At 51.1% G+C, this 18369-nt stretch overlaps 1 protein-coding gene across 1 annotated transcript in view; it reads right to left on the bottom strand.

The window, feature by feature from the left end:
- The window catches only part of LOC119089869 (putative uncharacterized protein DDB_G0271606), a gene marked incomplete in the record, with an annotated part of 77412 nt that extends 77278 nt beyond the window's left edge, over nt 1-134 (bottom strand). Inside the window, 1 exon segment of the mRNA XM_037212678.1 lies at nt 103-134. Within this exon segment, the coding sequence (XP_037068573.1) occupies nt 103-134 (32 nt within the window).
- Nucleotides 135-18369: the final 18235 nt, after the last annotated feature.

Below are 18369 nucleotides of genomic sequence, written 5' to 3' on the forward strand. Positions count from 1 at the left end.
GCGCATCACAATGAGCCTCGCCTCACTGCACACGGCGGCGACGCTTCAGCGCTTCAGCACTCGGAGCCGTGCACCGCTGGGAGTGAGGGCGGCACTGCCCACGGAGGCAGCCGGAGCCGCCGCTCCAGCCACATGTCTGTACGAGCGCGGTCCGATGCCGCCGCTTCAGACACACGTCTGTACAGGCGCAGCTCGAAGCTGCCGCTCCAGCCACAGTATGAGGCTACCGCTCCAGCCTCACGTCTGTACGGGCACTGTGGCCAATCGATTGCCGCGCCCCAGTCAGTGTTGTCAATACCTCGCTGCCTAGGAAACGCGCTCCGATATGTGGCAGCCGGCAACATAAGCGTAACGCGCGACCGCTTCTCCCCGCGACTCCGTGTTGTGAGACTTCTTCAAGAGAATGCCGATGCAGTGGTTGGAAATTGCGCTATGCACAGCGTAACCAACGCAATGCAGATTATCGGACTGAGAGAATGTCCGCAAAGTTACGGAAACAAACGTGTACTTTATGAGAGAGTTTCTGTGGGAATCGCTACCTGAAAGCTGCAGCACTGCCACTGCTCCATCCTCAGCCTCAGCTCGAGTATGTCGTCGTCCCCTTCCTCCGACGCCAGCGACGAGCTCCGTTGTATCATCCTGACGTCTCTCAAATGCCGGGTTCTGCAACAGCGAACACGTTTAAGAGCAGCGCTTGAAACAGAACGAAAGAACAAACTGGAGGACATCGCGAGGGAACACCGCATTTTGGGGCCCCATGGTTCGTTGGAGGTCCCATGTAAATGCAGGTGCACGATAAGTTTGTGGCACGGAGCCTGTCGTTTCTCCCTACATACTTCGCTGTTTGGCAGTGAGTTGTGCCGCGAACCAAAGTGGTAGGTGGATCACGCAGTCATCTTTACATAAAGTCACGGTATAAGTGAGATGTTTTACACGAAGGACATCGCTTGTGTACTCGGGTGTTTAACAAGCGCCCACAGCCAGTGATTTCATTACTGAACGCTATCATCACAAGTTCGTAAAAGCCATGGACAGCTCTGTGAGGTCGGGAGTGGTGTGTGAATCCTTTCATCCCCGCTGTGGTGCTCCATGCCATGACACACTTCTGCGGTGGGGCGGCACCTTTGGCCACCTCACCTCAGACTCTCAAGTCAGGGACACCTGTTCCCACGCTATTAAGAATGGAACATCATAGCTGATGGCATCGACCCCATTTAGATCGCTTTGAATGGTTGTTTTAGGTCGACGTTAACACGTAGGAAAGTTACATAAGCTGCTTTATAAGCGAGACCTTCATGTCACCAGAATAGTTCAGGCGGAGACAGCTTATGTCCCTCTGAGGCATGTTCAGCTGTGACCGTTTGGAAAATGAAAACCTTTGATTTTAGTTCGTTTTATTTTGAGAACACAACATTAACATTCTTTACACTGATGGATAAATGTCAAAACGCAAAACACTGGATCGCGATGTATCGAACGAAATTACATTTCAATTGCTGGGTCATGGACATCGATGCGTCTGAACAGCAGCGAAAAGACAGCTGGTACGGCTACGGTCACTAAAACGCTGTAATATCTGACTGCGCATGTATTACACCTCTCCCAGCATGCCGGTCAAAAGAAAATGGAAGGAGTTCAACACAACGTATTGAGCAAATTCAGCATGGATTTTGTGTTGAACTGTGCCCATGTCAATTTCTATAGTGTAAAGTAATTACGCAAGCCCTCCAATGCAGTTTTTTTTTTGTTGTTGGGGCAAAAAAAAACAAATAAATCTGGCAGGGCTGTTGTTCTACCTATGGGGTTCAAAAACCATGGCAGCCGTTTTTAATTGATGCAGCACCTGGTAACGGACGGCGCTGTGAGCACGCGCTACGTGGAGCGGCACCTACCTCTGGATCGTTATTCCAGGGCCCTGGGCAGTACAACAGGCCTGCATAAACCTCACACCAGGCCTCTGTGGGCGCCGTTCCAAGCCTCTGAGAGCGACATGCCGAACATTGGGAGGAGGAATGTCAGGTCTATTTCGACTTCACACCAGGCATTTACCGGCTGTTCCAAGGCCGCTGTGGTCGGAATAGCGGGCGTTTATGGTTATACATCGATCCGTAGTTACCTTTGCGTGCTTAATAACGTACATGAACTGTCACAAACCTCCCACACCACTCTGTAAGGCGCTGAAGCGGCGATCAGCGTGAATAGCAAGCCCGGGGATACCTGAGGGTCTGTACAATCCAACATTCGGCGACTTCAGCACTATGACATCTGCAATCTATCTGTTGTCAATCTACGAAATGTATGCTCGAAATCTCATCTGCACCGGCAATAAGAAACCGAATCTAAAGTGATGCCGATGGCCGCCATTGACAGCACGCATTTTCCTGCGCCATCGAGCACGGATGCATGCGCACATAAGCACTGTTCGTATACTATTTCATACATTTCCACTAACGCGAACTGCTCAAAAGTGCATGAACATATCAACGTATCCCGGTACGTTCCAAAATGGAGAAATCGATACCTAACTTAAAATAAATACCAAATTATTCCAGGTTTCCCGACCACGGAGGCCTGGTATGCAGTTTATAAAGCCCGGCATGCAGCCCATAGAGAGCTGACATGCCTTCCATGTATGCGTAACATGCCTCCCTCCGAGGCCTGGAATGGAGGCCACACATGCCTCGTATGGAGCCTGCGAGGTCCTGATGTTCTGCTCAGGGTCCTCGGTATAGCGAATGGTAGATATTTGCCACCCAATGGAAAGGATACTCGCAGTATCAAGCTTAACTGGCTAACGAAGTCAGCAGAAAAATTGAAACGACAGTTTTGGACTTCACTGCAAGAATGCCAGATGATGCTAGACATACTTGCATGGTTTTTACGTGAGCCAGCAACAAAAAATGAAGCTTTATATTATAAGCTTTATATTATTATAAAATAAAGCTTTATTAGAGGGCAATAAATCCACGTGCACTCAGGTTAGGATTTCTTGCTACTTTATACGTTGATCTCAGTGCTTTGAGTTTATTTATTTTACTACGACCAGTATCCTGAGCAAATGATAAAGACGTTATCGGATAGCACAGCGTTTCAGTAACCGTATCCTTTCTCAAGCATCGTCACTCATGCATTATGCGGTTGAAATCAATTATTTGCCTGGTGGGTATATCGCATGTCGACATTTTGCCTGCCAATATCTAACGGTGTCCATACTCTGCCAGGACATCAATATGCAAGTTGATATACCATGTGTCTATAAATCGCGTGTCATGACATGCGGTCCACAAATGTCCGTCCATGGTAGTAAGGGAGTTGACATGTCCATTCACTACCGCTTGCATATGGACACAAATTGGGGCTATTTTATTTCCTGCCAATAGCCATGATAATGGCTCTCGCAATAAGCCTGCACTAAAAACAATGCAACAAATGTTCAAAACCCATCACAACCGTATGCACGTACCAACGCCAACCCCCATTCCTCCCATGTGAGGCTCGAAAGACATTAGACCGCTGCTCAAGTCTGGCGGCCACTGGATAGACAACAGCCGCACGGAATCGCTGGGTCGAGACCAGCTTCTGTAGCCAGCCCGCAAACCACACGCGCCTGTTGTGACTGCACCCCACAACTTGACTGTCGTTCCACGCCTGCGCAGGAACGGCACCTTACGACATTGCACTCTTGATATCGCGGCGAGCCGCTCGGCTGTGAAACGGAACAGAGGATCTCACGTGGCAGGTGTGCTCCTGAACACGTCAGACACGGCACTGCCACGAACAAGTGTAGCAGAAATATGTGTCAAGTACAAACCCGCTCTTCGCCGTCAGGTTACTCACACGGGTCACGATGATGAAAAAGAGAGGCAAAACGCGCATGACTGGCATCCTCTGTGGTAAACCTCATATTCCTGACATACTTCCGTGGCGTGAGACGAGATGACCGCTGAGAGGATCGGCGCACGTCGTGCCGTCTTGTAATTAGAAGCACCTTACGTGGTAAGTGGGCCTCATCGCGGCAGTAACGTTGACTCACTTACAGCCGGGCGGGCCGATGAAGCGGAACACTGTTGGCAATTTGAATAGAAAACAGGCGCAGTATAGCGTGCGGGAGGCGCAGACATTTGACTGGTGCGCCACCGGCCTCGCTTCATTCATCTCAGAGCTGTGGACATTCCGAGGCCGCCTGGAATGTGAGTAATCATTCCCGAGACTAGGGCGCCCAGGCGGCACCCGATTCCGAGACAGTCGGCCGCAGCCGAGATTGCGTGTCCAACTTCCGGGTCATGGCGGTGTTCAGCGTGCCGTCAGTGGTACTATGCCGTCAGTGGTTCCGACTACTGATGCTGTGCCATCAGTGGTACTGTGCCGTCAGTGATGCTGTACCGTCAGTGGTATTGTGTCGTCAGTGATATTGCTCCGCCCGTGGTGTTGTGCCGTCAGTGGTACTGTGCCGTCAGTGGAACTGTGCCATCAGTGATATTGTGCCATCAGTGGTACTGTGCCGTCAGTGGTATTGTGTCGTCAGTAGTATTGCGCCGTCAGTGACAATGTGCCGTCAGTGGTACTGTGCCGTCAGTAGTATTGTGTCTTCAGTGGTATTGTGTCGTCAGAGGCATTGCTCCGTCCGTGGTATTGTGCCGTCACTATTGGTACTGTGCCGTCAGTGGTACTGTGCCGCCAGTGGTATTGCGCCTTCGGCGGTATTGTGTTGTCGGTGGTATTGCTCCGTCCGTGGTACTGTGCCGTCAGTGGTACTGTACCGTCAGTGTCGGTGTGCCGTCAGTGGTCATGTGCCGTCAGTGGTACTGCTCCAGTCAGTGGAATCGCACCAGCCAGGAAAATTGGGTCGACAGGACACGCAGAGGGCGCATTTTCATTCACGTCATGCCGATGCCGCTTACCATGCGACTTGACAGCAAGAGGCTGGTAACACCAACGGTACATAGAGCAGCCCTGTTCTGTGCGCAGCACCGCAAAGACGCAACTTATACCCCGCATAACAACGCTCATTGCTCACTCGGAAATGCCGTTAGTTTGAAATGACCGTGTGGTGTGAAGGCCCTTCCCATTGGTATAGCTACTCAGTACTTTTACTCACGCAACATTGCAACTCATACATTAACAGTGTTGCCATGGCTTTCGGTCAACATCTCCCGAATACCAGCACAGGTGTTATGTTACGTCAATTGGGAGGAGCGCAAATCCTTGTGTTTCGCGTCCATTCGGTGGAAATGTCTCGTAGCTTCCTCTGATCCTCACGGCATCGCGATTTTTGCAAGTCGTTTGCTTGATATGCTGCTTTTCGCCACGGTGCCAGGCTTGGCTTCACCGCAGCGGGCGGGAATTTCACACCTTTTGTCAAACTGTAAGGCACTGTTCCTATTATGCAGAGTTTTACAGATCTGCCGGAACTTTAAGTCCAAACGCTTTACGCAATCGCTATGCCGTAGTCGTCAAGGAGCGGCTGGCCCAGCAAAACAAAAAGACCTAAGAAAACAAGATCAAGTCCAGACGTTCTGTACAGATCAAGATCATCAAAACGCTCTGGACAGACACAAAAGCGACAAAAAAGCATGTGGTTTCGACAAACGTGTCGGCCTTGGGCCTTTCCCAAGTTCGTGTTGACTCGCTCACGCAGGTTATGCCTGGCCCGGTGGAGAAGTCCGTGCTATCTCAGGCAGCGAGATGTGTATGTGCTTGCAAAAAGGCCAAATACAACAAAAACACTAACAAAATGTCTTAGAAGCTTTTATAGCAAGGGCACAAATCACACATGTGTGCTACGTCATATTCTCTGGCGAAATGATAGAAAAACCATCGCCAGCTAAATACCAATGCAATGTTGCAAAATCGTATGACGACCTGCTGTATAAATACAAATGTATGCACAAACCCGTAAATGCCTCATTGGAGATAGGCAAAATGTCACGTTTATGTGTTTATCCCCCGCCTGAGTACGCAACGCATTGGGATGAATAAAACTAGCATCCAATGTTGAGAAGAGCAAGAAAACATGACCAATGCAACGGTTACTTTTTCGGTTGCTTCCAAATACCTCAAGGCCTACCAGACTCAGGGCCTGACAGTTCGCTAAGCAAGCTACCAGGTTTCTCTCATGAGCTAAGCCAACAGTGCACCACCGTCGGCTCGGCCGTGGCAGACTAAGGACAGCCTGGCCACGTCAGACGCGGGGAAACGCTCAGCCCAAGACCACCGCGAGCCGCCAGCTGAGATGACCGCGCACAACTAGCTGCCCTGTCCGAGCGCTCGGCAGCCCTGCAGCGCACAGCTAGCTGCCCCGTCCGACAACTAGCTGCCCTGTCCGAGCGCTCGGCAGCCCTGCAGCACACAACTAGCCTTGTCCGAGTTATCGGCTACCCTGCAGCGCACAGCTAGTTGCCCCGTCCGACAACTAGCTGCCCCGTCCGAGCCCTCGGCATCCCTGCAGCGCACAACTAGCTGCCCCGTCCGACCTTTCGGCTACCATGCAACGCACAGCTAGCTGCTCTGTCCGATCTCTCGGCTACCCTGCAGCGCACAGCCAGCTGCCCTGTCCAAACGCCCGGCAGCCCTGCAACGCACAACTAGCTGCCCCGTCCGAGCTCTCGGCTACCCTGCAACGCACAGCTAGCTGCCCTGTCCAAACGCTCGGCAGCCCTGCAGCGCACAGCTAGTTGCCCCGTCCGAGCTTTCGGCTACTCTGTAGCACACAGCTAGCTGCCCTGTCCGAGCTCTCGGCTACCCTGTAGCACACAGCTATGTCCCGTCCGGGCTCTCGGCTATCCTGCAGCGCACAGCTAGCCGCCCTGTCAGAGCTCTCTAGCTTGTGATGAATCCAGCGTGGTGATCGATGTAGCCAGCCACGTGGAAAGCGCATCGTCGTAGAAGGGCATCATCCATAATCTTTGCTACAGAGCGTAACATTGGCAACGATCGTTTCTGTCTTCCATACTTCGTTCTCCATTACATATCGGCTAGCATTAATGTCCACGTTACGACACGCGCGATGAAGGGGTTCACCTCTCATGTTGGCTCGCCAAATGACAAAACTGAAAGTGCCGTCTTCACGTGGCTGCCACGAAAATAGTGACGTCTGTGTAGTAAACTATAATCAGATCCAAACAGCAGTTTGACATTTGATTCGGTGCCTTTTGTTTAGCTCGCGCACGGCCCAGGGAGTTGTTTCCCTTACGTTCATGTTGTCTTACTCCTTGTACACCAAACCAAAAACGTTTCCCTCGTTTGTGAGACTTAAGCACGCGGTTCACCGTGATGCTATTAAAGCGTCAAATTAGAGTGATGTAGCATGTGCCGCTCCATCTACTTCGTGATGCACATCACAATGTCAGGTAAGTGCTATCAGAAGCAATGTGGTCTCTAGGCGAAAATGAAAGTTGCCGGCACCATTCAGCACAATAGCAGCGTCTTTATAAGGTATGGCTGCCAATTAAAGCACATAATGACCATACAGTCAATGAGACACGCTATCTCCCTATCCCTAGGCTTGTCAAACGACGACTTTCACATCCGTAATCGATCGCAAGTCATCTGTATGTATAATGCATGTACCGCAAGGGCATTCGGTTTAAGACAAAAAGGACGCCATCTACTAGTTAACAGCTCTAACAAATCGTGTGGTTCACGACGCCCGTCCTCATCACACAAAATATTGGAGATCCATTGTCACGCATTTTGCTGCCAAGGATGCTATCATTGCAGTCCTCCACATCTGCCGAGTGTCACCAAAACGCAGCACCGCGCCTGCTGTGCCGAACGGCGCCGAAACACAGCTCCACGCTTGATGTGCCGAACACCACCGAGACACAGCTCCACGCCTGCTGTGCCGAACGCCACCGAAACACAGCTCCACGCCTGCTGTGCCGAACGCCACCGAGACACAGCTCCACGCCTGCTGTGCCGAACGCCACCGAAACACAGCTCCACGCCCGCTGTGCCGAACGGCGCCAAAACACATCTGGTTATGAGCCTCGGACCCAGGGCCCAGCAAGTTGTGAGCGCAACAGTACCAGTGAGTTACAGTACCCGCATTAATGAAAGGGATGAAATTCTTTGTTAGACATAGACATACAGTATGTATGCAAAAGTAAAACGATAAGTTGTGATGTCTTCCAGTGAGGAATGAGGGAGCCGATAAAAGAAGCTAAGATAGTAGCTAAGATTCAATTTCCTGTAGCTCACCGGTGATAAGCACCTTTAAACACCATCAGCACGCTAAAATGACGACTGTGAAGAGTGGAGAGCACAGCTCTTGCACTTTGCCGGAATTCGAAGACCGACTGGATGTGAGATAACTGGAAAGGAAATGCATCGCATTGGAGCTAGTGATGAGTCAGAAACGACAATCAGCTGAGCATGAAACATGACAATGTAGGACGAGGGTGCAATTTACGATCCAAAAACGTGAATTTTGACATGCGATGTCACGCCATCGAACCAGTTTCGGTTGACCGAATTTCGGTGATTAGCGTCAGGCGTTGATGCGGCGCTGGTGGTTAATGCGCGTGTGAGCATGTTGGGGAATTTGTGTTGCGTTGCTCGGCTCTGCAAACTAAACCAGAAGGAGAGGATGTTTGCCTTCGTTCGCGGTGGGATGAATATCAGGTTTGGAAAGACTGGCTGGTATGAGACACGATGCAAGGTGTTGGTGTTGATGTGCTAATCACATCACTTCAATGAGGCCCGACAGCCTGCTTTTTCTTGATGGTCACGTATTAACACTTACAGTCCCATCTCATGCTGTTATATTGCATACAGAGCAAGGGGTGAAACGCTATTTTAAAAGCATGAAGCAAATCACGCATTTCAGAACTGATCTTCAGCTGTAAGCTTGGCATGCCCAGCTGCCCTGCAGGGAAGAATGACTTGAGACCATAGCTTTCTATACCCTTCTCATGCCATGACCCGTTATAGACCAGAGGCTCTACGAAAGGCTGAAAAGCATGAACATAAACTGTTGCCCAAAGACCTGGCAGCTTTACGCTTGGAGAAGATTACAGCCATTGAAGATGAAAATTACTCACAGAACTTAGAGGTCCTAGAGGGGTGAGTCCGTTGTAGGGCAGCACGCGTCCTGTTACAGCTGGTCGGTCGGTCTCGGTGTGAGAACAGTGGGCCGTCTCGGTGTGGCCGGTCAGCCAGTCTGTCCCGCTCCACCACAGCTCCGCTCTGACCGCCGCGCCCGCACGGCTGACACTGCCGCCGGCCGGCGAGAGCTGCCACACCGGGGCGGGACGCCGCGGTGTCAGGCGGGGTCACGACACGGCTGGGTCGGCCGTCGCCGCTCATGCGGAACCCGACCCATCGTCTGCTGACGTACTGGCTCCGTTTCACCGTCTGCTGACACCCGAGGCTGGTCCTGGCTCCGTTTCATCGTCTGTTGACACACTGAGGATCGTCCCGGCTCCGTTTCATCGTCTGTTGACACACTGAGGCTCGACCCGGCTCCGTTTCATCGTCTGTTGACACACCGAGGCTCGTCCCGGCTCCGTTCCATCGTCTGTTGACACACCGAGGCTCGTCCCGGCTCCGTTCCATCGTCTGTTGACACACCGAGGCTCGACCCGGCTCCGTTTCATCGTCTGTTGACACACTGAGGATCGTCCCGGCTCCGTTTCATCGTTTGTTGACATACCGAGGCTCGACCCGGCTCTGTTTCATCGTCTGTTGACACGCTGAGGATCGTCCCGGCTCCGTTCCATTGTCAGCTGAGGCATCGTGACCCGTCCGGCTAATAACTCATCAAAATTCACGTCAATAAGGGCCCAATTAAACAGAAACTGTCAGATAAACAGGACACTAATTGCCTTTTTTATTGTATTGCACCAATGTGTATTCTTGTTCAGTCTTCAGTTCTTTGCGCAACGTCTCATGAAGGTAATGTGAAGTGACGTATGCCAGATTCCCGTCATTATGGGAGACTTATGTTATCGGTGCGATTCAGTTGAGAGAGTAGGCTTAAGTGAACCACTGCGACGAATACAGTCTCTACGCAAAAATACACTGCACAACTGATGTCGATGTAGTCATTCGCAAACATGGCCAGAACCGCGACGATTGCTAGTGTCATTGCATGCGGTGAGTCGGTCTGCTGCACAACTGCAATAAAGCATGAATACTGTGGACTCGCACAGGTAAACCTGACATTCACTTGGTTTGTATCTGATATTGCCATATGGTTCCTAAAAGATCAGATTTATCGACCAGACTACCTTACCCGAAGAGCTGCTTTTATTGATGTCAGGAAACGTGAGCTGATACACCGTGCGTCATTTGCTCCAATAACACATATCCGTGGAAAGCACGGTGTGGTGGAGGGTTTTGCAAAGCATGTTCTGCTGAAGGCTGAATAACGACAAGAAATCGTTGTGTGCTGTGTTCTTCCGACAGCGAGGGTCCATGTGTGAAATTCACACATTTTGTGCGTGAGAATATTTGACATCACAAAACTAGCAGGCCTGATCCCAGTTATCAGAGGCTCAGTGCTCAACTGTTCATTGATCATCTCGCGAGCTGGTCCGTGCTGCTCTGCATGGCGCCCATGCACAGCGGAGTGCACCAAATTTTCAACTGCAAGAGGGAAGCAAGAGGGAACTATGTATGGCGCATTGAGTGATGAAGGTTTCGCAGCGATCGGAGCAGTGGGTTGTGGATAAGAGTTGTCTCCATTCTATTCATTGTCACTGAATCGGTAAATTGGTAAAGGTATTGGTAAAGGTTTAAGGCGATCGGGTGGGCGGTTTGTGAGAAAAAGCTGCTTCACGCGTCGGTTTTCTAGTCCCTCCCATTTTTGTGCGACTTTCGGTGGGGTAGACACGACTGGGAAATACTTTCCAGGCTTTTATTGAAGCTGCTGTAGTCGCTTTAGTCAGGCAGAAGAATCACACGCTTTTGGTGCGCCAAAGTGCGCGTGCATCGAACGACATGTTCACCTGATGTGTTAAAAGGATGGCGAATAAGCTGGAGTACGCGTCTTTTCGGTTCGGTTCGGTGTGAACAATTCCCACGGAATTCCCTTCTCGGATAACCGTGACTTGATTTGAGCTGCAGCACGTCGATGACCTTAACAGGTGCATCAAATACTTTAAACCAAAAGATCGGCTGTTCAGTTGCCGACAGCTATGCACAGCATTCTGTGGGTGCACTGTGTCGCTTGGAAGTTATTCCGGAAGAAGTCGGGTCGCAGGCAAATTGACCTTTCATCCCAGCGCGTGTTAAAAACATGCCTCTTTAATAATTTCTACATGATAATAATCTGAAGCCAAAATATTATTCATGGTTTCCATATTTGATTTAAGTCAGCAATGCAATCATATCCCTGTCAGTGCTCATTTGGTATCTTATAATGCTGGTACCGCGCCAGAGACATCCCCGCATTAGAAAGTTATTGTTTTGATTTTAACGACGATGTGCATAGCACGGACTTCCACTCGTGTGTGCATTCCCATGCAGCATTTCACGTGTACCAAGTTAACACGAGGTAGGAAACTCTCCAGACCTCCAGTCCTTGACCCGCACCGCAAGTTCTCTACCCACTCAGCGCTTCCTCATGGCCGCGTTTGCATATGGTATTACTGCCATGACCCCAAGGGCTTAGGGGCGTTCGAAAAGTGTGTCGAGATCACGCAAATGAACACGCCGGGCCAAATGGTGTGAACGAAGCCACCCCGCACTCGCCACATACATCAATAAATCGCTGCACTGCATTTTCACATGGCGGCTGCGTTGTGAGACCTAATCTAGGTGACGTAACCTAATCTAGGTAATGACGCTGGCATGATGACGTGATAACGACCGCTCGGTCGCCTCGAGCTCAGCCATCCCACGGCGCCATGATGAGCACCTTGTGCTCGATTACACTTGGTTATTTTGGCTGACACACTGTTTGTCCGCACACTCACAGCAATGCCTCAGCATTGTTTCGGTGCTTTGGCCTTACCACCGCGATCACGGCCGTCTCACACGCCTGTCCCACCCCGGCTGTAGGGGCCTGACGCCTGGTGACCGCCGTCTCTCGCGCCGGCCGTCTCACATGCTGGCCCCGCCCGGGCTGTAGGGGCCTGGCGCCCGGTGACCGCCGTCTCACACGCCGGCCCCGCCCGGGCTGTAGGGGTCTGGCGCCCGGCGACCGCCGTCTCACACGCCGGCCCCGCCGGGGCTGTATGGGTCTGGCGCCCGGTGACCGCCGTCTCACACGCCGGCCCCGCCCGGGCTGTAGGGGTCTGGCGCCCGGCGACCGCCGTCTCACACACCGGCCCCGCCGGGGCTGTGGGGGCCTAGCGCCTGGTGACCGCCGCCAAGCATCACCGGCCCGCCTGGTTCAGTCATACTGCTTGTCCAATGACGTGGACTGAGAGCTCTCTATTACGATGTTTGAGGGCCATGCTTATCGTACATAATGCTTAGCAACATGATGTGCTTCCGGCACTCGTCAATGCCAATGGGATCTTGTGAGGAATCAGACTGTACTTCTAGCCCTGATATTGCTTACGTGTATTTAGTTATGTACCTCACAAGATTATGTTTTTAACTTGGTCGAAACGACGAACTATCTTTAGCTATTGTCATTTGTTTTGTATACTGATTGATAAAGAACCATAGACACGCCGGTCTCGCCGGGGCTATGGCGGCCGGGTTATAGCGGCTCGCGCGAGAATAAGAAGTGTAGTAGTAACAGTGAGAGAACAGTCGGTACCTAACATCCTACACTCGAACGCTGTAAAAAAGCATGCCAATGGCTGGTGCAATATTTTTCCATTTCACTTGTCATGCAGGCGTGGCAAGTGAAGCACATACAGTCGTCTTTGGCACCTCTGATCAGATAGTGTAGTATTGCATGACACCCCGTTAAGAAGGCAGCCTCTGGTTAGCCTCAAAGCCACGGACATCTGGCAGGGTCAACACGACATAATCGCGCGTGCTATATATATATACGAACATGTCCTTCCCTACTAGTACAAGTGAAACTGAAAGCCGGGTACTAGTGTCTCCCGCAGGACACGCCTCTTTGAGTTCCAGCATTGGCGAACGAAAAGCCGGCAAGTCCGGCCGTGCCGTCTTGCTGGGTCGTTCCGGCAGATGTCAGTTATGCCGGTCCATTGGCGGTCAGTGTTGACGCTAGACCAAATAAGTGCACGTGAGCACTAAAATTGCATCTTCCATTGCATTATTTAATCAACATGTTGTCCCTAACCTTATCATCTAATTGCCTCAAGGTATGTTTTCATGACTTCGAGGGTCACTGTTACCGGGTCATAGTTGCCGCTGTAGCGGGCGGCGTGAAATCTGGTACTCGTGGTACCTTTACGCTCCGCAAGGTGGCGTTGTTGATGTGTGAACAATTTCAACGGACGATTGAAAGTTCGAGTGATTTAGTGTTTTTCTCCTCACGTTTAAGATGTATTTTTCCGTGATGAGAGCTTCCATACTTGCATTCGTATTTTTGTCTATGACGTTATCTTTGCGTTGTTTAATTTTCGGACTGATGTTTGTCGCATTTAGTAGTTTCCCGTATCTGATAGCCTGTGCATTGATCCTGTGGCGATCAAGGCCAGTAACAATATAAATGTCGTGTCGTTCAGATCTAGCGTTTGTGAGCGCGAGTTCCAGATATAACTGCCGTCAATTGGCTCTCGATCAATGTTGTGCAAGGCGTGAGCAAACAATGCTGATTGAGAAGCATGTTTACAAAACAGAGAAATTGTGTGATCCAGAGCAGCCGTTTTTCCACTCAACATGCCAGTAGTTATAAGTGAGCTTTTTCACCATATCTGACGCTTGCTTCAGTATCTTTAAATGTGAGCATCCCCTTTTACTGGTCACACTTCCCTGACCATGAACAGTCGGCAAACAACAGCCAGTTGGGTGAGGTGTTCGCATGACAACTTTACGACATCGTTCTTGTCTGGGTTACTCTTTGATAAGCGGCCGGTCATAGGCGGCATACATTTATGAGCCAGCAGCTCAGGAACAAAAGGTTTTGAAGTCTTCAAATGGACGTGACTGTGAGCCGCACAGAATGATTATTAAAATGGCTATATCATCTCAAAATCCCATGCAATGTGGAACAGTTCTGTTGAAGCAAATTTCAGAGTGTACTATATGCTGCCACTGCGCTTTTGTCGGCTGACCGCATTCAGTTCTCCGCAAACAGGTGCTTAGATGAACAAAACGTTTTATTCCTTCAGTAGTGTTTTTCAATGGACACATTGAAATGAACACGCAAATTCTGCGCGCATTTATGAGTGTTTTGTAGCATGCTGCCGTATTTTTTGCCACCACGCTCACGACTAGTCCACCGACATCAGATATGCGCTGTAAATGGGTGATATCAACAAAATAGGCGTTGTCCCCCCCCCCCCAAACAACTTGCCTCTCATAGCGTTATTCTGTGCTCGGCGTCGTATCAATCGTGCACGAAAACAGTTGTCTTGAATTGGTCGCCGCATTTTTCCTTAAACGTACGCTGCGTCTGGCCGGCAAGAATTGACTAATGCGCTGTTTAGGACTTCAACAGAATAAAGTGAATATCATCGTCGATATAGCGCAACAATGAACAGTAACTTTTTATACGGCGCGCCGTAATTCGTGCCACAATCTAGAGAGACCGGAATATTCGTCATACGACAGTGCTGCGCACCACGGCTGAGACGGGCGCAGCACACGGGTCCCGCCCCTCCCATGGCGTCACGGGCTGTAACCCGACCTTGGCCTGGGGCGGCGGCGGCGGCGGCGGCTCACAGGGCTAGAAAGACGCCCCCAACAGCCGCGGTCACGTGGCAGACTGGGGTGCCGGGCGACCTGGTTTGGCACTTGGAGCTTAACTTGCGATCAGTGTCACGGAAACAAATCTTGTGATGCAAAATATGCATGACATTAAACTATGCTTCTATGTTGCCTGTGCTAAAAACTGCTGAGGCTTTCTAGAATAAAGTTATTTAACTCCTCATCGCGGTTCACAACACTTCTTAAGCGTAAAGTTTTGAAGGATGGCTTACCGAGCCGCGTCAATTTGCTGTCGCATCGACCACCCGTCACTAAGATTAGTCACGGTTCCGGACGCGCGCTCGGCGGCTTTGTCGTCACTCACATTGTCATGCTGCCGGTGCGAAACCCAGGGAGCGAAAACGGTCATTCCGGCACGTACCACGCCCAAACCCCGGACTGCAGCAGCTCGTGAGCTATCTTTGGACAACCTTACCGTGCGCCCGCACATCGGGTCCAAATTTCATCATTCAGCGAACCGCCGTTCGGCCCGGGCACGACACAGCACCAAAGCGGGCAGACAGACCGAACGACAGACGGCAGACGGACAGATAGATGAATAGACAGACAAACAGGCAGACAGACAGATAGGCATGCAGCAGTCAGGCAGACAGGCAGACAGACACACACGCAGGCATGCAGACAGGCAGACAGGCAGGCATGCAGGCAGGCAGGCGGGCAGGCGGGCAGGCAGACAGACAGACAGACAGACGGGCAGACAGTTAATGAATAGACAGACAGACAGACAGACAGACAGACAGACAGACAGACAGACAGACAGACAGACAGGCAGGCGGGCGGGCAGGCAGGCAGGCAGGCAAGGCGGGCAAGAAGCAGGCGGGCAGGCAGGCAAGTAGGTAGGCAGGCAGGCAGGCAGACAGACAGACAGACCGACAGACAGATAAGCACACAGTCTGACGGACAGACAGACGTACAGGCAGACATACAGATAGAGAGACAGACAGGTAGACAGAGAGACAGACAGACAGACAGACAGGCAGGCAGGCAGGCACGCAGGCACGCAGGCAGGCAGGCAGGCAGGCAGGCAGGCAGGCAGGCAGGCAGGCAGGCAGGCAGGCAGGCAGACAGACAGACAGACAGACAGACAGGCTGACAGACCGACGAACGGACTCTAAGCAAATAATCAAGCACATCTGACGTGACCCGAAATCAAAGAGGAATTTTCTACCCATCCGAGAGGCTGTCAAATACATGATGTTGCATTCTTGTGCCGGTGTTGTATGTCTGATTGACGTTAACAGATTGACGGAAGGTTACAATCAAATTATGCAAATTGTAGGCGTATTCCTACATCAGTTTTTTGAAAGATAATGGAGGATTGTCCGTGGCCTAACAAATCTTGGCAAAAAGCAATCAAATTGCCCAGCATATGCGGTCCCTTTCACAAGTACAACACGCACACGCACACGCACACGCACACGCATACGCACACGCACAACGCATACGCACACGCAACACGCACACGCACACGCCCACATATATATATATATATATATATATATATATATATATATATATATATATACGCATACATATGTCGCATGTCAAAGTATGTATACATGTGTCAAATCACACGTTTTTATGAAGACTACATGCCTTGTCCGGTGCACATATGTTTACGGTGGGGCACGTAGACAAACAAGGGTGAGAACGATATGCGTGTACACAAGGTTCATCACGAGACCGAGGCTCTGCGCAGCTGTCAGGGTCGCATGTTTGCCGAACTCATGCCTTGGCTTATCGAGTAGGCTTGTTTGTTTAGGCAAGGCAACTACATGATCGGCTTTACTGGGAGATAAGCAGCATGTGCGCGGCGACGGCGGGCCGAGACGCCGCCCCCACCCAGCTGCACAGTCGGCCAGGGGCGGCCGCAGCATCTCGGCTGCACTGGCGAGCGCACTGCACCAGCCCGGCCGCCGCCATTCTGGACAACGCCTCTGATCAGCAGCTGAGCAGCATCCGTGGCAAGTCGCCAGTACGACCTTGAACAGCAGCCTAGCCGCTGACGGTCAGCGCGCCAGCCCAGCACCGCCGATCAGCAGACCAGCCCAGCAGCAGCCGGCCATGCTGGACACGGGTCAGAGGCGCCAAGTGCTGGTTACAGCAGCCGGTGAGCAGACGTCAGGTGCTGGTCAAAGCAGCCAGTGAGCAGGCGCAGGTTTGTGCTGACAGGCGACACCGTCAGGGCACGGACACGTGCTGGTGTGAAGCATATCGAGATCGCTTGGGAACCGCCAGACGTTCTGAAACCACAGGCTGGTATGGTTTTGCCAGATATGCCCTCGATCAGTGCTCGCACTAGAAACAAGTTTTTAAATTCTAGATGCGTTTTATCCCTTTCCACGGCCGCCTCTTTGTTGTTGTCCGTTTTCCGCTATACTGCTGTCTACTCCTCTCGTGTTTTTTTTTTTTTGGTGTGTGTAGTGGAATAGTTATCTCCGGAAACACTTTCTAATTTTCCCACACTCTTTCGTCCTTTTGACCCTCTGATTGCGGATTAGTGTTAAAACCGCAGAAACTTGACGGGAAAAGTATCCAGTCCGCAATAGTGGCACCGGGATGAAGTTGCTTGTGACTGGCATTACGTCACCACAACGCTGGCGTCCGGCCAATTCCTGCGCGGTCCGGCGTTTCATACAACCAGGATTGGTGTTTCTGGGATTTTCCAGCTTGTAGTTTCAGAACGGTGAGGGATTGGGCTTGGACACTCGCACGTGGGTCTTGTTTCAACCTTCTAAATAGTAGCTTCACGAAACTGCTGGAAAGGAAAATGCCGCAGTGCAATAATAGTATGAGGAGTGATCTTGGGGGGGGTTGGGGGGGGGGGGGGGTATGTTGTTGCCTGAGGTCTCCGCGTTGCATAGAGACTGTTTTTCACTCGCGGCCTGCGGACTCGGTACCCTTCTGGGTGCCAGAGATGTACTGGAGCGGCAGCGAGCGCTAGATATAGGGGTAGATATAGTCAGACAGAGGGAGAGAGAGAGGAGAGGGATAGGGGTAGAGAGGAAAACCGTTTGCATCTGTTGATACAGCCTGGAGATGGGCTAGAATAGTCGTGACTACGGCTTACACAAACCCTGATGTGGTGGTAACGAGAGACATCCATCATACGCAACCCTTTGATCTTTTCGCTGCATGTACAACCAAAAACTCAATGCATCTTGTGATTGGAACAAATTCCATGTAACACACAAACTCAGGTGGGGAGGGAGGTCAATTTGATGTTTCAAGGGTTTTACATGATAATTTCCGAAAGGTGCGGCGGAGCCCGGTCAAATTTGCATAGTTATCAGCGACTAAATCTCCAATCCTTGTATTCAAAATAATTTTGTGCGATGTCGCTGACCTATGGCAGTCAAATCGGGTCATGGCTGTCAGCGCGCTTAATCTGACGCGACACGGAGTGCCAAACGTGGCGAGACATCTTTGAGATGTTTCATATATAATTAGGCGACTTTGGACACGATTGCCCCTGATTTCATTGACCTTTGGTTCAGGTATGAGGTCAGAACCGTGGTCAGAACCTAATCGCTCTTTTACTAGAACCTTACGGGATAAGATTTTGAC

The sequence above is a fragment of the Pollicipes pollicipes genome, unplaced genomic scaffold (genome assembly GCF_011947565.3).
Source record: "Pollicipes pollicipes isolate AB1234 unplaced genomic scaffold, Ppol_2.1 Scaffold_3087;HRSCAF=3621_pilon_pilon_pilon, whole genome shotgun sequence".
Taxonomy (NCBI): domain Eukaryota; kingdom Metazoa; phylum Arthropoda; class Thecostraca; order Pollicipedomorpha; family Pollicipedidae; genus Pollicipes; species Pollicipes pollicipes.